The sequence below is a fragment of the Cebidichthys violaceus genome, unplaced genomic scaffold (assembly GCF_023349555.1).
Source record: "Cebidichthys violaceus isolate CVI_PGR_0920_01 unplaced genomic scaffold, fCebVio1.0.p SCAF_466, whole genome shotgun sequence".
NCBI classification, from domain to species: domain Eukaryota; kingdom Metazoa; phylum Chordata; class Actinopteri; order Perciformes; family Stichaeidae; genus Cebidichthys; species Cebidichthys violaceus.
Window position 1 is genome coordinate 20,001 of NW_027176668.1, and position 12,491 is coordinate 32,491.

Below are 12,491 nucleotides of genomic sequence, written 5' to 3' on the forward strand. Positions count from 1 at the left end.
TCCCCCCCTTCCTCCATCGCCTCATCCTCCTCCTCCCTCCTCTTCTCTCTTCTAGTCTGGGGCTGGGGCAGAGCAGCCTGCTTGACCGCCTTCTCCGGAGAGGACAGCTTCCTCTTCCCTCCTCCCAGATCAGCTCCGTTTTCTCCCCGCGGCAACATTTGGCACCTCTGCTGGTCCGCTGAGTCCCGGGACCTCCGAGAGAGGCCCTCAGAGCTGGGGGGGAGGGGATCAACCCGGGGCCCCGCTGCCGGCGGCGGCGCTCTGGTTATGTGGATGTCTCCGGCGTGGTCCGTGGAGACGGTGCCTCCTCTCAGAGGGGAGGACGGCGGTGAGGCGGGGAGGTGTCCGAACCGAGAGCCCGGACCGTTCTGAAGCTGTGTGACGGGGAGGAATAAAGAGTTAGAGAGACAGAAGTGTTCGTAAACGAGGCTTAGAAACATGTCGGGAAAACTGGACACACGCAAGAGTCAAGAGAATCACGCTGACTGATCACCGCCTGTCTGACTCTCGGCACTTCCTGAGCATCAAAGGGCAATCTGCATCACAAAGCCATGCCAGCCGGAGCGAGAATACACACTTTCCAAATCCAGAAGTTAGTGAACCAACCTGACATTTCTGCTGAGTAATGAATGACAAGCAGCAGTAAATATCCATCGAAACCTCGGACAAAAACCTTGCAAAAGAGAGACCTTCAAACTTCTTAATCTTTTTTCTTAATCAATTTCCTCCAGCTTGTATGTATCTGTAGCTTGCAGATGAAAGATAGCGGCCCATGCGGTGGTGAGCGAGAGTCAAAGTGCTCTCCTTCTCCTCTCTTCCACCACGGAGGCATCTTTAACAAGCCCTCGAGCATCGCTGAGTCACAACTCACTCAGAAGCCGGGCAACGCGCTGCACGTTCACAGTGACATCACACAACGCGGATACGGGACGCGCCACACGGGGTGACATGCGCGGCCATTTCTGGGAAGCTGAGTCAGCCTCGGCGTGGCGACGGTTCAGAGGGAGCTTACTTGTAGAGGCTCTACGAGGCTGTCGAACAGCTCCTGTTCTCCCCCCACGTCTATGTCTGAAGGCTCCTGGAGCAGAAACACGCACATGCTGAAGAGTTCATGTGTTGTACAGACTGTGAAGCCCTCTAAGGAAATATGTGATTTTGAGCTAAATAAATGAAATTCATGCACTATTTTTTAACCAGCATCCTCGCTGGTTAAAACTCACTTTCTTGCTAACTAAATAAAAAACTTTGTTAAATGCATAACAATGCTGACAAAAACAGTGGTTTTACGGGGAGTTAAGAGGAAGAAATGATTTCTCTTGGGTTGCAGCTGCCTCCTCAACTCTCTGCTGGTTGCCTGACATTCTCACACTGACAACAAGACTTCAGACAGTTTGTGTACGGATTAAACAAATGTCAAGCTATTCCTTTAAAACAACATATTTGTAAGTGTGTAACATACAAATGACACTTTACAGCCAACAAAAAAATATGGTCATGTGTTGAAAGAACACCTCTGTTTTCTCAAACCTTACAATCTAAGGAAACATGAAAATGTTCTCATTAGAATAAAAAAGGTAAAGAGTTAGAATGACTTTAGTTTAAATGCAGACTTCCAGTGAAATATGGGCAGATATGACTGAATGATCCTGCTGCTCGCCCACCTGCTCCATATCTCCCAGCGTGATGGGCTGCGTCTGGTAGCGGGCGTTGGCCCTGCGCTGGCGCGTGTCCCCTCTGGTGCGGGTGACCCTGATGGGAGGCTGAGCCAGCCGGTTAAACAGCGCCATCTTTTCCGCCAAGCTGAGGGTGCTGAGGTCGGGCTCGTCCTGACCCTGACCCTGGTCCTTTCCCTCCACTGTGGACACCGGCTTAGAGACCTGGACCTCCTGGGTATCCTGCATCTGCTGGGCCTTCCGCGCCTGCTCCCGGGCGGCTGCGCTCTTCTCCTGGGTGGCAGCGCTCTGCTCCCGGGCGCCGGCTGCGCTCTGCTCCCGGGCGGCGGCTGCGCTCTGCTCCCGGGCGCCGGCTGCGCTCTGCTCCCGGGCGGCGGCGCTCTGCTGCCGGGCGGCGGCGCTCTGCTCCCGGGCGGCGGCCCTCTGCTGCCGGGCGGCGGCGGCGCTCTGCTGCGATGACGCCTGCAGGCTGAGGGCAGGGTGACACCAGAGAGACAAAGAGGAAGTAGAAAGGGGACACTTCTGGTGAGCATGGAAGGAGCTCATGCAAGCTAGCTGGTGGCATGCTACATGGCAGGCAGCGGTGTGGAGCCGTATGCATCCGATGACAATGACATCCAATAAACAAAGCTAAACATTTTTTAAAAAGGTGTTTTTTACACACGCATAGTGAGTCATGCCCACCACAAACACAACTATTAAAATAAAATCTAGTCTTTTTAGTATTATAATATTATAATAAGGAAACCATGTAGTTTCCTCCCATCACACAAGAGGGCACCAAAGCTCAAATAAACATTCCGCGTCAGAACACATCATTCCCATTCTGTGTGATGAACGCCACTCTGAAAAAGAACACTTGGTGTGTAAGCACTGTTCAGTCATCGTGTTAGTCGCACACTGTGGGTTGGCGTTCACATCCGTGCCATGTACCTGTACGGCGGGACGGTGCTGAAAACTAGGGTGGGGCTAGGGACGCGTGCTACAGCATTGTGAACGGTCACTGTGTGTGGCACGTGAGTGGGGACGCTAAGGGGACAAAGTCACACACACACACACACACACATACAGAGAGAGAGCGTGAGAGAGAGTGAGGTGACAGAGAAAACACAAATGAAACAGGAGGAACCAGATGACTTGCAACTAACGGATGTTCATTCAAGCTGAGGTAGAGGACTATAAAGCATGTTGAGGTTCAGAAAGATGGTCGGAGGCTTTAAACCACAATTTCATTGTCGCGAGTTTCAAAAGAAAGTTTGAATCGCGTCTAGATCAAAAAAATCTTGCTGCATCGAAGAGCTTGAAGAAGCAGGTTCACCCAAATACAGAAACAACATACCGCCTCACTTCCCCCGGGTCAAGTCTTGCCGTGCGGATAGTTTGGGTTTCATAGAGATATCAGAGTTGACTCACTGCACTGGAATATTACATTACAAAATGTACACAATTCTACCCAGAATCAGTGACCCTCGTAGACCCATTGTTGACCAGTTTCATAGGGACTGTTTGTGCTGTGTTAAGTTACAAAATGAGTCCAGAGCAATGGGAGCATTATTAAAGGTTCTCTATTCGATATTCAGAGCATTAATATGTCTTTGCTATGTAAAGGTACATCGGAGTAATGACTACCTGTGCAGAGAACGAGGTCACTCTCTTCATGCTTGTTGTAATCCGCGCATGTTAGCGTGGCCCACTAGCTAGCTTAAGGCCACCGCGCTGCAGTATGCTCATTCAAGAGCTGTTGCTCTTGAATTTTTCTACATTTTGCAGTTATTTATTAAACAAAATCCTGACATTCCAAACATGTCAAACAATTCCTTTGATTTAGCATTAAGCAAAGTAACTCGTTAAGACTCACGTGGCGGCTATGACTACTTCCTCAGTGGTGATTGGCTGAGTTCTGGACCGGTCTTGTGTCCGCCTTAGTCTCCTGTCCACCGCTGCGTTCCTGGACCGCTGTTTGGAAGCTCCGCCATCAATGCTCTTCTCCAACTCCTGAATGGAAACGTTGGGAGTAAACGCAAAAACTCATTCTAAATCACTGGAATATTTCACCAAACCTAAAGTCGAGCAGGATGATCTGGGAGAAGAGTTCATTCAATCGAAGAGAAAAGAAACATTGGCTTCAGACTCTTTGACAAGGGAGTGTTTGCTGTGAAAGTGAATTGGCTACTGAAGGACATCAAATAAGCAGTCATTAAAGACAGATTGAGTACATTAAAATGATATCTATTTTGCAGATATGGAGCGAAACGTGCGCCACTAAAATGCTTGTTCTCGGTGGAACGCCTGTGCTGAAACCAAATCTTATTTCCAGGTGTTCTTCTCTAAATCCCCACAGTAAAGGGAGGATGGAAGATAAAAGAAACATGTCAATGTTGGATTGGAAGCTCATTTCTCTGGTGTCTGGAACCAGCGTGTAATCCGTAGAAATCAGAGGACAAACGGGCGATAGTTGAAGCTCACCCTGAAGAGAGAGCGCTTGGCCGCTACGCTCAGCTTGGCTCGCTCATCTAGCTTCTCTTCATCAGCTACGGAGAGAGAGAGAGGACATAAAGACATTACAAACTTCGGTTACACTGCAGCATGTAGCGAACAGTAGAACACTGAAAAACCTTCTCCAGGTTTGTAACATTATAAAGACGGCATTTTTAATTCTCAGAGCTAACATTAGCCTGATAAGCTACCTAGCAGCTAGAAATGAAACGCCTGCTTTAGTCTACGTCTGACCAAAAACAAGGAGCCATTTTATGAAATATGACTTGGAATTGTAAGTGGTAAATCTACCACCATCATCATTGTAATCTATACTGTGTCAGAACGGAAAACTTGCCAGGCATAGCACCAGTAACAAAGGGCATGCCACATGCAGCATTTTTTACGTTTTTATGAATAAAACCTGATTTTCAAGAAACTTAAAAATGGTGGAAAATGAATCGCGTCACATTTAAGGCCTAGATCAGGGATTCTCAGTGAATAGTTTTTCAAATTCATTCATTTAAAATGATCATGATATTTAAAAAACATTTTCAAATCGATAATACCTCGCAGATTATGCTGTCATCTAACAGATGTATCACTCTTATGCTATGTTCACACGACGAGCGACGAAAGCAACAAAACGGCCCTGTAGACGGCCGTCAGTCTTTTTAATACACGTCTCTGTGTTATTCTTGACTTTTATAAGACAATACAAGTGTAAAAATAGGCTACGTCAAATTATTCCAAGTGATATAATAACAAGTTATAATGTTCACCTTCATTGCTACTCAGCTACAGCGTTATCTGGGTTTAAAGCTGGGAGCAAAGATAAACCTGTGATGGTGTCATTGAGGAGACTTTGCAGAGCTGGACAGGTGTGAGAAGCAAGGCTGTGCGCGCACGCGCACGCGCACGCGCACACACACACACACACACACACACACACACACACACACACACACACACACACACACACACACACACACACACACACACACACACACACACACACACACACACACACACACACACACACACACACACACACACACACACACACACACACACAGCAAGACATATGACACGACATCACCACACAACTATTCCCTTTGACTGACGCCGCAGAGCAGAGTTCTGCTGCCTGTGATTCTCCACGGAGAAAAAAGCGTCCCAGCTGAGTGTGTGCTTATAGGAAGCAGATGAGCTGGTTTCTGCTGAGCTGTTCTGCTACTGTGAGCAACAGTAACGACTCAATAAACCCCACTTCTAGATGTTGAGCTTGTTAAAAAAAAAACTAAAAAACAAGAGAGATTTGAGTTATTTGGCCTCCGCCCTCGTGTCTACTCTTGAAGCTTTGACATAAAGCCTTTGGAAAATTACATTTTATTCATTCGTGGCCGCCGGCGGTAAGTGTGAAGCCCCAGATAATCATGTAGTTTTCATTGGCAGCTGTATACGTGGACTAGATATTGTTATGACAGATAACAGTGCCAGTCCCACACGGAAACCACTGCAAGTATGACTCAGAGCCGATTACAACTGAAACGGAAAGCAACCCAACTGAAACTTGATTAGATGCTTTCTTGCATCACCATGATCTCATCAACTGAGCCCATCCAAAGACAAAAGATCGATGGAATTCAATTTACTCAGAGAACTGTGGAGGTAGTTTTTGTTGGCATTGTAACCCACTGAAGAACCCTGAATACAGTGTAAATGTTTGATTTTGGTTGCATCCCCTCAAAAGTCAAAATTAAACCATGACACCGCTAGTCCTGCCAGGTAATCTAATTGGTCAAACACGTACAGCCATGATGGTAATTCCACTAAAGCTTGCCACGCTTAACCAATTACCTCACCAACACGTATATGTACAGAGGCTACAGTAGCTCACGGGTTTTACTGTATCATGCATTTTTTTTTTTTTAATAAGTTGGGAGCAATAAAACCTCCATAACCACGTACATCACAACAAACATGCATGCATGCATTCTGACGTGTAAATGAGTACATTATATTTCCTCTTACTGCTACAGATGTGTTCGGAAAATCACATTCTATTTTAAAAACCATCAAATCTTAGCTCAGACAAGTTATGGGGGGGGGGGCAAAAAAAAGTCTTACCTTCAGAGGGAGCAAGATCTGAACTCGCACAGGACCTTTGAAAAAAGTGCACAAAGAAAAAGACAATCAGCAAAAAGTAGTCGTTTCCATGCAACGATGCGCAAGTCAGTAATATGAACGGGTGGTGAGTGGTTAGAGACGGGACAGAGAGAAAGAGAGTCGTCCTGGTTGGGACGGCGAGTGTTGGGAGAAGAAATGAAAAAAGGGGAACAAGTAAAGCAGACTAAGAATGGGAGAATTAGACGGCATTACTGAAGTCTGCTTGGTTCCACAGCCTCAGGGAGCGATTACCAACAAAAGGCCAATTCATGCTTCCTTGGTACGGTCACATGTGACGACCACTGCCAAGGTCCAATCAGAGGGACCTTTGGCCTTTAAGCTTCCCCGCTTGCTTATGTTGTTAGAGTGAAATCAAAGAGAACGGGAGTGTGTACATGTTGATCCAGCTCATGGTATTAATCTGATTATTGACTTACTACATACTATAAATGACTTATTGTACACACGTATTGTAAACTGCATGTACTCAATGACCAAAACCTGATAGGAATCAACATGTCTGTGCATACAAATCAGCATTATGTTCGGATTCCTTTGACATGCATGATGTTAGGGATATTTCCCAGCATTCTTCACTCTCAGCCATGCAGCAGTCCAGAGCAGTACCTATCGGTCTCCTGGCGCTCGGCAGAAGTGATGGGCTGCGTCCTAAACCTCTCTGAGGTCTTTCTACTCTCCCCGGGATAGACATACTGCCGGGGCCTGCGCCCCCTGTCCCTCTCCCCTCTCCACGGGGCCCCGTTGCCCGCGAGAACCACGTCCCTCGCAACCTCGCTGTAGGGGCCACCCGAGGACAGGGACCGACAGATAAGAGTACCAAAAGGAAAGAGAAAAATACAGGATGGTGAGGGAGCGATAGAGAGGGACTGGTAGCTTTTCAAAAGCAGAGGCTAGAATATTCAGCCACACCCCTGGTTTCTAAATATGCGATGCAAGACCATGCAGATTTATTAGCGGTTAACGCATGCACACATTCATTGGCCCATTGGTCAGTAACCTAACAAGTCAAACAGCCAAAAAGAACACAAAAGAAAACATTCATCATAGGAAGCTTAGTGTTAGGCGATTAATGCATGAATGCCATTTCTACAGATTAGAACGCTACGCTTTGATGTTGACTTCACACCAGCCTTAGTTGCCTGTTAGTCATTCAGCAGCCGGGCGACGTTGGTTAACAAGCATCAGTGGGAGTTCTACAGAAGCCGGCCAGGGAGTAGCGGCGGTGCAGCGTTTTACTTTGCCACCTACAGCTCGTTCCTGCGGCCGGTCGGAGGGGTGGTGGTGCTCTCCATGTAGGAGTGCCGGAGCTGGGCCACAGACACCCGGCTGTCCTGGTCACCCTCTCTGACCTCTCGGGGGTCGCGGGCGTGCTGCTGCGGGTTCCTCTGACTGAACCCTCGTGGATCCCCAGCATCTGACACCGAGCGGCTCGGGCCTGCGCCTGCATGCGCCTCTCTGGGCTGGATGTGGGTGGCGGCCACCCCTTTGTGGATATAGATGGCATTCTCCCGCTCTCTGGCCCTGCTCTCTGACGCTTGCAGGCCTCTGGAAGTATGCTCCGTTTCGTCCCACCTGGCTCTGCTTCTGTGTCTTCCTCTTACCGGTTCCTCCACCTCTGCCTCCCTTGCCAGACTCAGCGCCCTGGTCATCCCTTGCTCCTCTTCCCCCCTTCCTCTCCGTGGGTCCTCAGTGCTCCTCTCCCTGCGGCGGATCTCTGAGGGCAGCACTGCCTTCCTGCTCCTCAGGAGGCCCTCTGTCTTGACGTCCTCCGACTCCTCAGTATCATCTTCCAGTGGCTCTTGCTGCCCAGAACCGGACGTGGGACCGGATGCCATGGACAGGTAACTGGGGTAACCGCCAACTTCTTGACCTCCCGGCGGCCCAGGTCGGGTGAGCTGAGCCTGGGGGTGATGCTGGGGATGGGGGTAGACGTGATGGGGCCCAGGTGGATCTGCGTGGTGGTGTGTAGAGGGTTGGGTCTGGGCTCTGCGGTACACTGGCGCTTCTGTAACTTTTCCCAGCTCTGGGCTCTTCTGGCGGCCCTCCTCCCTGGCAAGTCTCTCCCTAACTCGGATTCTTCAGGGAAACAAAGGGCCGGTTAACATTTGTACTTCATGTTGAGACACAGCATATGCCTCTTAAAGGCATAAAGAGGACTTGGTCTGAGAGAAGGAGCAAACAAACAGAACTCCTACTCTAATGTTTGTAATTCTCTGCGTTTACACCCGTCAGCATGAAGGGAGGAGCCGACTCTTTCTCTGGTCTAGTATTAGGGCTGGGTACCTAACCACAACGTGTCCATAGAATCAGTTACCAAAAATGTACATTCAAAGCTCGGTCAGATTTACTTCCGTTTGCTCAAATAAATCTTAATCTTAAAATCAAGTTAAGTTCAAACTATTTCGGGTGCTTTATTTAGCAGAATTTTCTAGCAACAATAAATGTTGATGCACTGAGAAGTTGTGTTTGGGTAGATTTAAAGAAAATGTTCCTATTCCTAAAAAGTAAGGTATTGATTGTTTCTATTGTCGATTAGCGATGTGAATCTAGATTTTTGTTCCCTTTTTTCCACCAGTGTTAAATAAAGCATGAGTGGTTGGCCATGCCCTATATTAATAGTTTCAGAATAGGTTGGGCTACTTAGTAATGCCATAAATGTGCATGTGACTTGTATTATGTATCTCCTAGCACAATTTTGGGTCTGTATAGCCAAAGGTTTTCAACACAGGGTAAACGTCTGTACATAAACTCTTGTTGTTATTCTTTTCATTACTTCTATTTGAGAAAATCATGTTCTTAGTTTTGGGACAACAGTTCCCACTGGGGATGCTGAAATAGCCATTATCAATTCATATTTGTACATCCACGGGTACAGCACAGACCACCATCACTGGATTGGATGGGGAGGAAAACTTCCAAATGTGATGGAGTGGGAATATGCAAGATCTGAAGTTATGATTTAAAGGCGACAATAAATGTTACAGCTCTGATTGAAATGACTCAGATGTTAGAGCGGGTCGTTCTTTAAGAGTTTGCCATGCTACTGCTCCTGATGCTTATGGGTTAAACGCAGTGGATGAATTTCATGTATACATGTATGTGATGATAAAATGAAGTATATTGTAGCATCTTAACTGCTCAGACATTTTAAATGATACCCAGCCCTATTTGACACAGCACCTACCTCGCCTGATTCTTGATAAGAGAAGAGAAGTGAGTGGAAGATGCTAGCTGTAAACACAGCCCCCAAACAGATGAGCGGTCAGTATCACTCCAGGAAAATAACAACACTGCAACAAACACTACCCAGCGTTTTATCCTTCATTAATATGTTGATTATACATTTGTTGTCACTTGAGGATTAAACTGAACACAGCAACATGTGCACGGGAGATGAAGTTATGTTCCGAAGCAGAGGGATCAGGAGTTTGTGGCAATGGGGATGACGGCGCTCAAAGCAGAGGTTCTTAAACATTAGTGTCTTCTGATCAGCCCAGGACCCACACTGAGTCAATGAGATTTAACCCTACGAGAAGAGAAAAGGAAGGGTATGGTCCTGTAGGAAACGGTGCTGGGTTCTGTGCTGACCTACGGTTTAAGAAGCGCTGCTCGCACAGCAAGGGTTGATGGGTTTTGGTAAGTCCAGCAGAATGGGAACACGGCAACATGGCAGGTGATATTGGGGTGAGACACGACCGGCCTGGGAGTACCTCGAGGGCCAGTTGATGAGGGAATGGGTGTCGCCCTCAGCATCAGTCTGGAGGAACCAATCAGTGCTCAGTTTCGCCCTCGCACTGTTCCAAATGGAAACCCGGTGGGAGACAAGCGAATGAGTGGGTGGGTAAAAGTCTCGGTTCAGTAGTCAGCCTTTTGTTTTTTCTTGGAGTGTGCACATATACAGACACGCCACCACATTACACACACCACTGATTTCCCGTTGAGCGTAACCAGAGTGAGAATGGGTTTGGACACCAGCAGGATCCTGCTAAGAATACAAGTCCAACTCCCCAGTGAGACGTTTCATTGGTATTGTGGTTTTGGGTAAGGCATCACACGCCATATAATATGACCAATAAATCTCCTGTTTAATGTTTGTTAAATGACCAGGAAAGAAAAACACACTTTGCTTATATTATATCAGATTTGGCCACAGACTGCATTTATGTTATGTGGAAAAATCCATGTTATCAATGCATCACTGTATCAGGAGAGAAGGAGTGTGTAAGTGAAGCAGCTATTCAGAGGAAACTAAACGTTTCCTTTTAATACTACTAGGACCGGAATTTAAGCAGAAAAACAGGAGAATCAGAACAAGATTCTGGGTCTGATGGGAGTGTAATTAAATAAGAGTAGAAAGATGCCTATTGCAGAGGCTTCCGAGGGTCCGCTTGGTTCTGAGGAACTGAGACCTGAACCCGAGTTGGTAATCTCACAAATTATACCCAGTCTAATGAGGTCAGGTAGAGTCGTGTTCTACTTACCATTACTGCCACGGGTCTGTGTGGCAATATGTCTCAGAGCGCACCGAGTACCAGCTCTGCTCACCTGGTGCACCATCAGGACAAATGGTTAAGAAGCAGTCCAAATACTGTGACTGCAACGTCCTGGATTTAATGCTACAGTTTCTCTCTCTCTCTCTCTCTCTCTCTCTCTCTCTCGTTTTTTTTTTTTAAACTCACTCTTTATAAACTCGTTGGCTTGAATGTCTATTATCTATTCAGTTTCCTCTCCCCGTGTCTTACGGCAGCTCATTTAGTTTTGTTCCAGACTCTGGAGACAGCCTGCCAGAACTCTGAGCAATCCAAAAAATACTTTTCCACTACAAATGAACCGAATCGTGGTTGGGTTCGATCTGGACCGAGACCACCTCTTTTTGTCGGCCCAAAGTTCGGCTGTCAGGCCCGGACAGTGTTCAGTTGGAGGTTTCACACCCGTAATTTTGGTTCAAACCAAACTGAAAAGTCCCGACCAAACGAGATATGAAAGGTATGAAAGGGGCCCTTAAGACACCCCCAGGAGAAATGGGCAACATTGATGATTGACAGCATCTTAAAACAGCAGTTTAACTGTGCCCAGTAAAACAGACAGTCTCCAAGGGGTTAAAAAAAGAAAAAAAGGATGACCTTTGTTCATAACATTTTACTACCAAGTCCTAAAATGTAACCATTCATTTTGACCCACAGATTCCCTGGGAAAGGGTAGAGGAGACGCTCTCCTATGTGCTTCTCTCCCGTCAGGCCTCCCTGGTCTTGATCAAGCCCAGCTGTGGGTCACAGTTCTGACCGTGGAGTCACACTGTGTCGCCCAGTAACTCAACACCCTCCCTGCATCGCACACGCGCACACACACACACACACACACACACACACACACACACACACACACACACACACACACACAGTGTTGAAACCTGAGAGAGGGATTTAGGAGCAGCGAGAGGAAGCGATGGGATAGGGAATGACCGCGTATGGTCGGGTGTAGAATCATCTTCATCTCTTCGTTAGCAACACAAACTGAAAGGTCAAACCTGGTCGAGACCTGGGCTGGGCCAGCTGGTTCTTACATCACAGATGAGGAGTGTGCTGATGCTATCTGTACTATCAGTACACTATCACAACACTCTGCAGCAGCAATGAATCCATCTGCTGCAGATTAAAACACGAGTACTTTTAAAGACTGACCTCTAGGAAAAGGAACACTGAGGTCTTTAAAATCAGATGATAAAGTGCTGATAGAGTGCTTTTCTGTTGGGAAAAGCCAACGCTAGAAGAATAAACCCCCGTCTGATTTAGTGAGCACTGGAGCTGCTTATCAGAATCGGCTAGAACAATTAATGGGTAATTCCAGTCCACAGGAAACTGTGTGTGTCAGGGCTGGGGTAGGCCAACTAGTGTGTAACAGGGGCCCAAATGTAACTATGGGCCCCTGTGCGTCCCTGAACTGTGGGCCCCCTTGAGTCTGGTATATCACCAAACAAATGCAGGCAATCAAGTTACCATGAATACAATCTTGAGCCCTCGGGGGCCCCTGAGGGTCTCGGGGCTCAGGGCAGCTTGCCCGCTTGGTAATCCAGCCTTGGTGCAAGCACAGCTACTACAAATACAGCACAGTGCAACAAGTTGAACCACAAAAATCAGTCAACGTCAATGGTTA

At 47.3% G+C, this 12,491-nt stretch overlaps 1 protein-coding gene across 1 annotated transcript in view; it reads right to left on the reverse strand.

The window, feature by feature from the left end:
* LOC137886891 (supervillin-like) overlaps window positions 1-10,895 on the reverse strand; it is a 30,849-nt gene extending 19,954 nt beyond the window's left edge. Inside the window, exons 1-10 of the mRNA XM_068729560.1 lie at window positions 10,820-10,895; window positions 10,049-10,187; window positions 7,587-8,414; window positions 6,945-7,112; window positions 6,279-6,313; window positions 4,140-4,204; window positions 3,532-3,668; window positions 2,607-2,702; window positions 1,662-2,142; window positions 1-374 (exon numbers count right to left, since the gene is read on the reverse strand). The exon at window positions 1-374 is cut by the window's left edge and continues 134 nt beyond it. Coding sequence (XP_068585661.1) covers window positions 1-374; window positions 1,662-2,142; window positions 2,607-2,702; window positions 3,532-3,668; window positions 4,140-4,204; window positions 6,279-6,313; window positions 6,945-7,112; window positions 7,587-8,414; window positions 10,049-10,187; window positions 10,820-10,895 — 2,399 coding nt within the window. The remainder of the gene's footprint in view (window positions 375-1,661; window positions 2,143-2,606; window positions 2,703-3,531; window positions 3,669-4,139; window positions 4,205-6,278; window positions 6,314-6,944; window positions 7,113-7,586; window positions 8,415-10,048; window positions 10,188-10,819) is intronic.
* Between the last annotated feature and the right edge of the window lie 1,596 nt (window positions 10,896-12,491).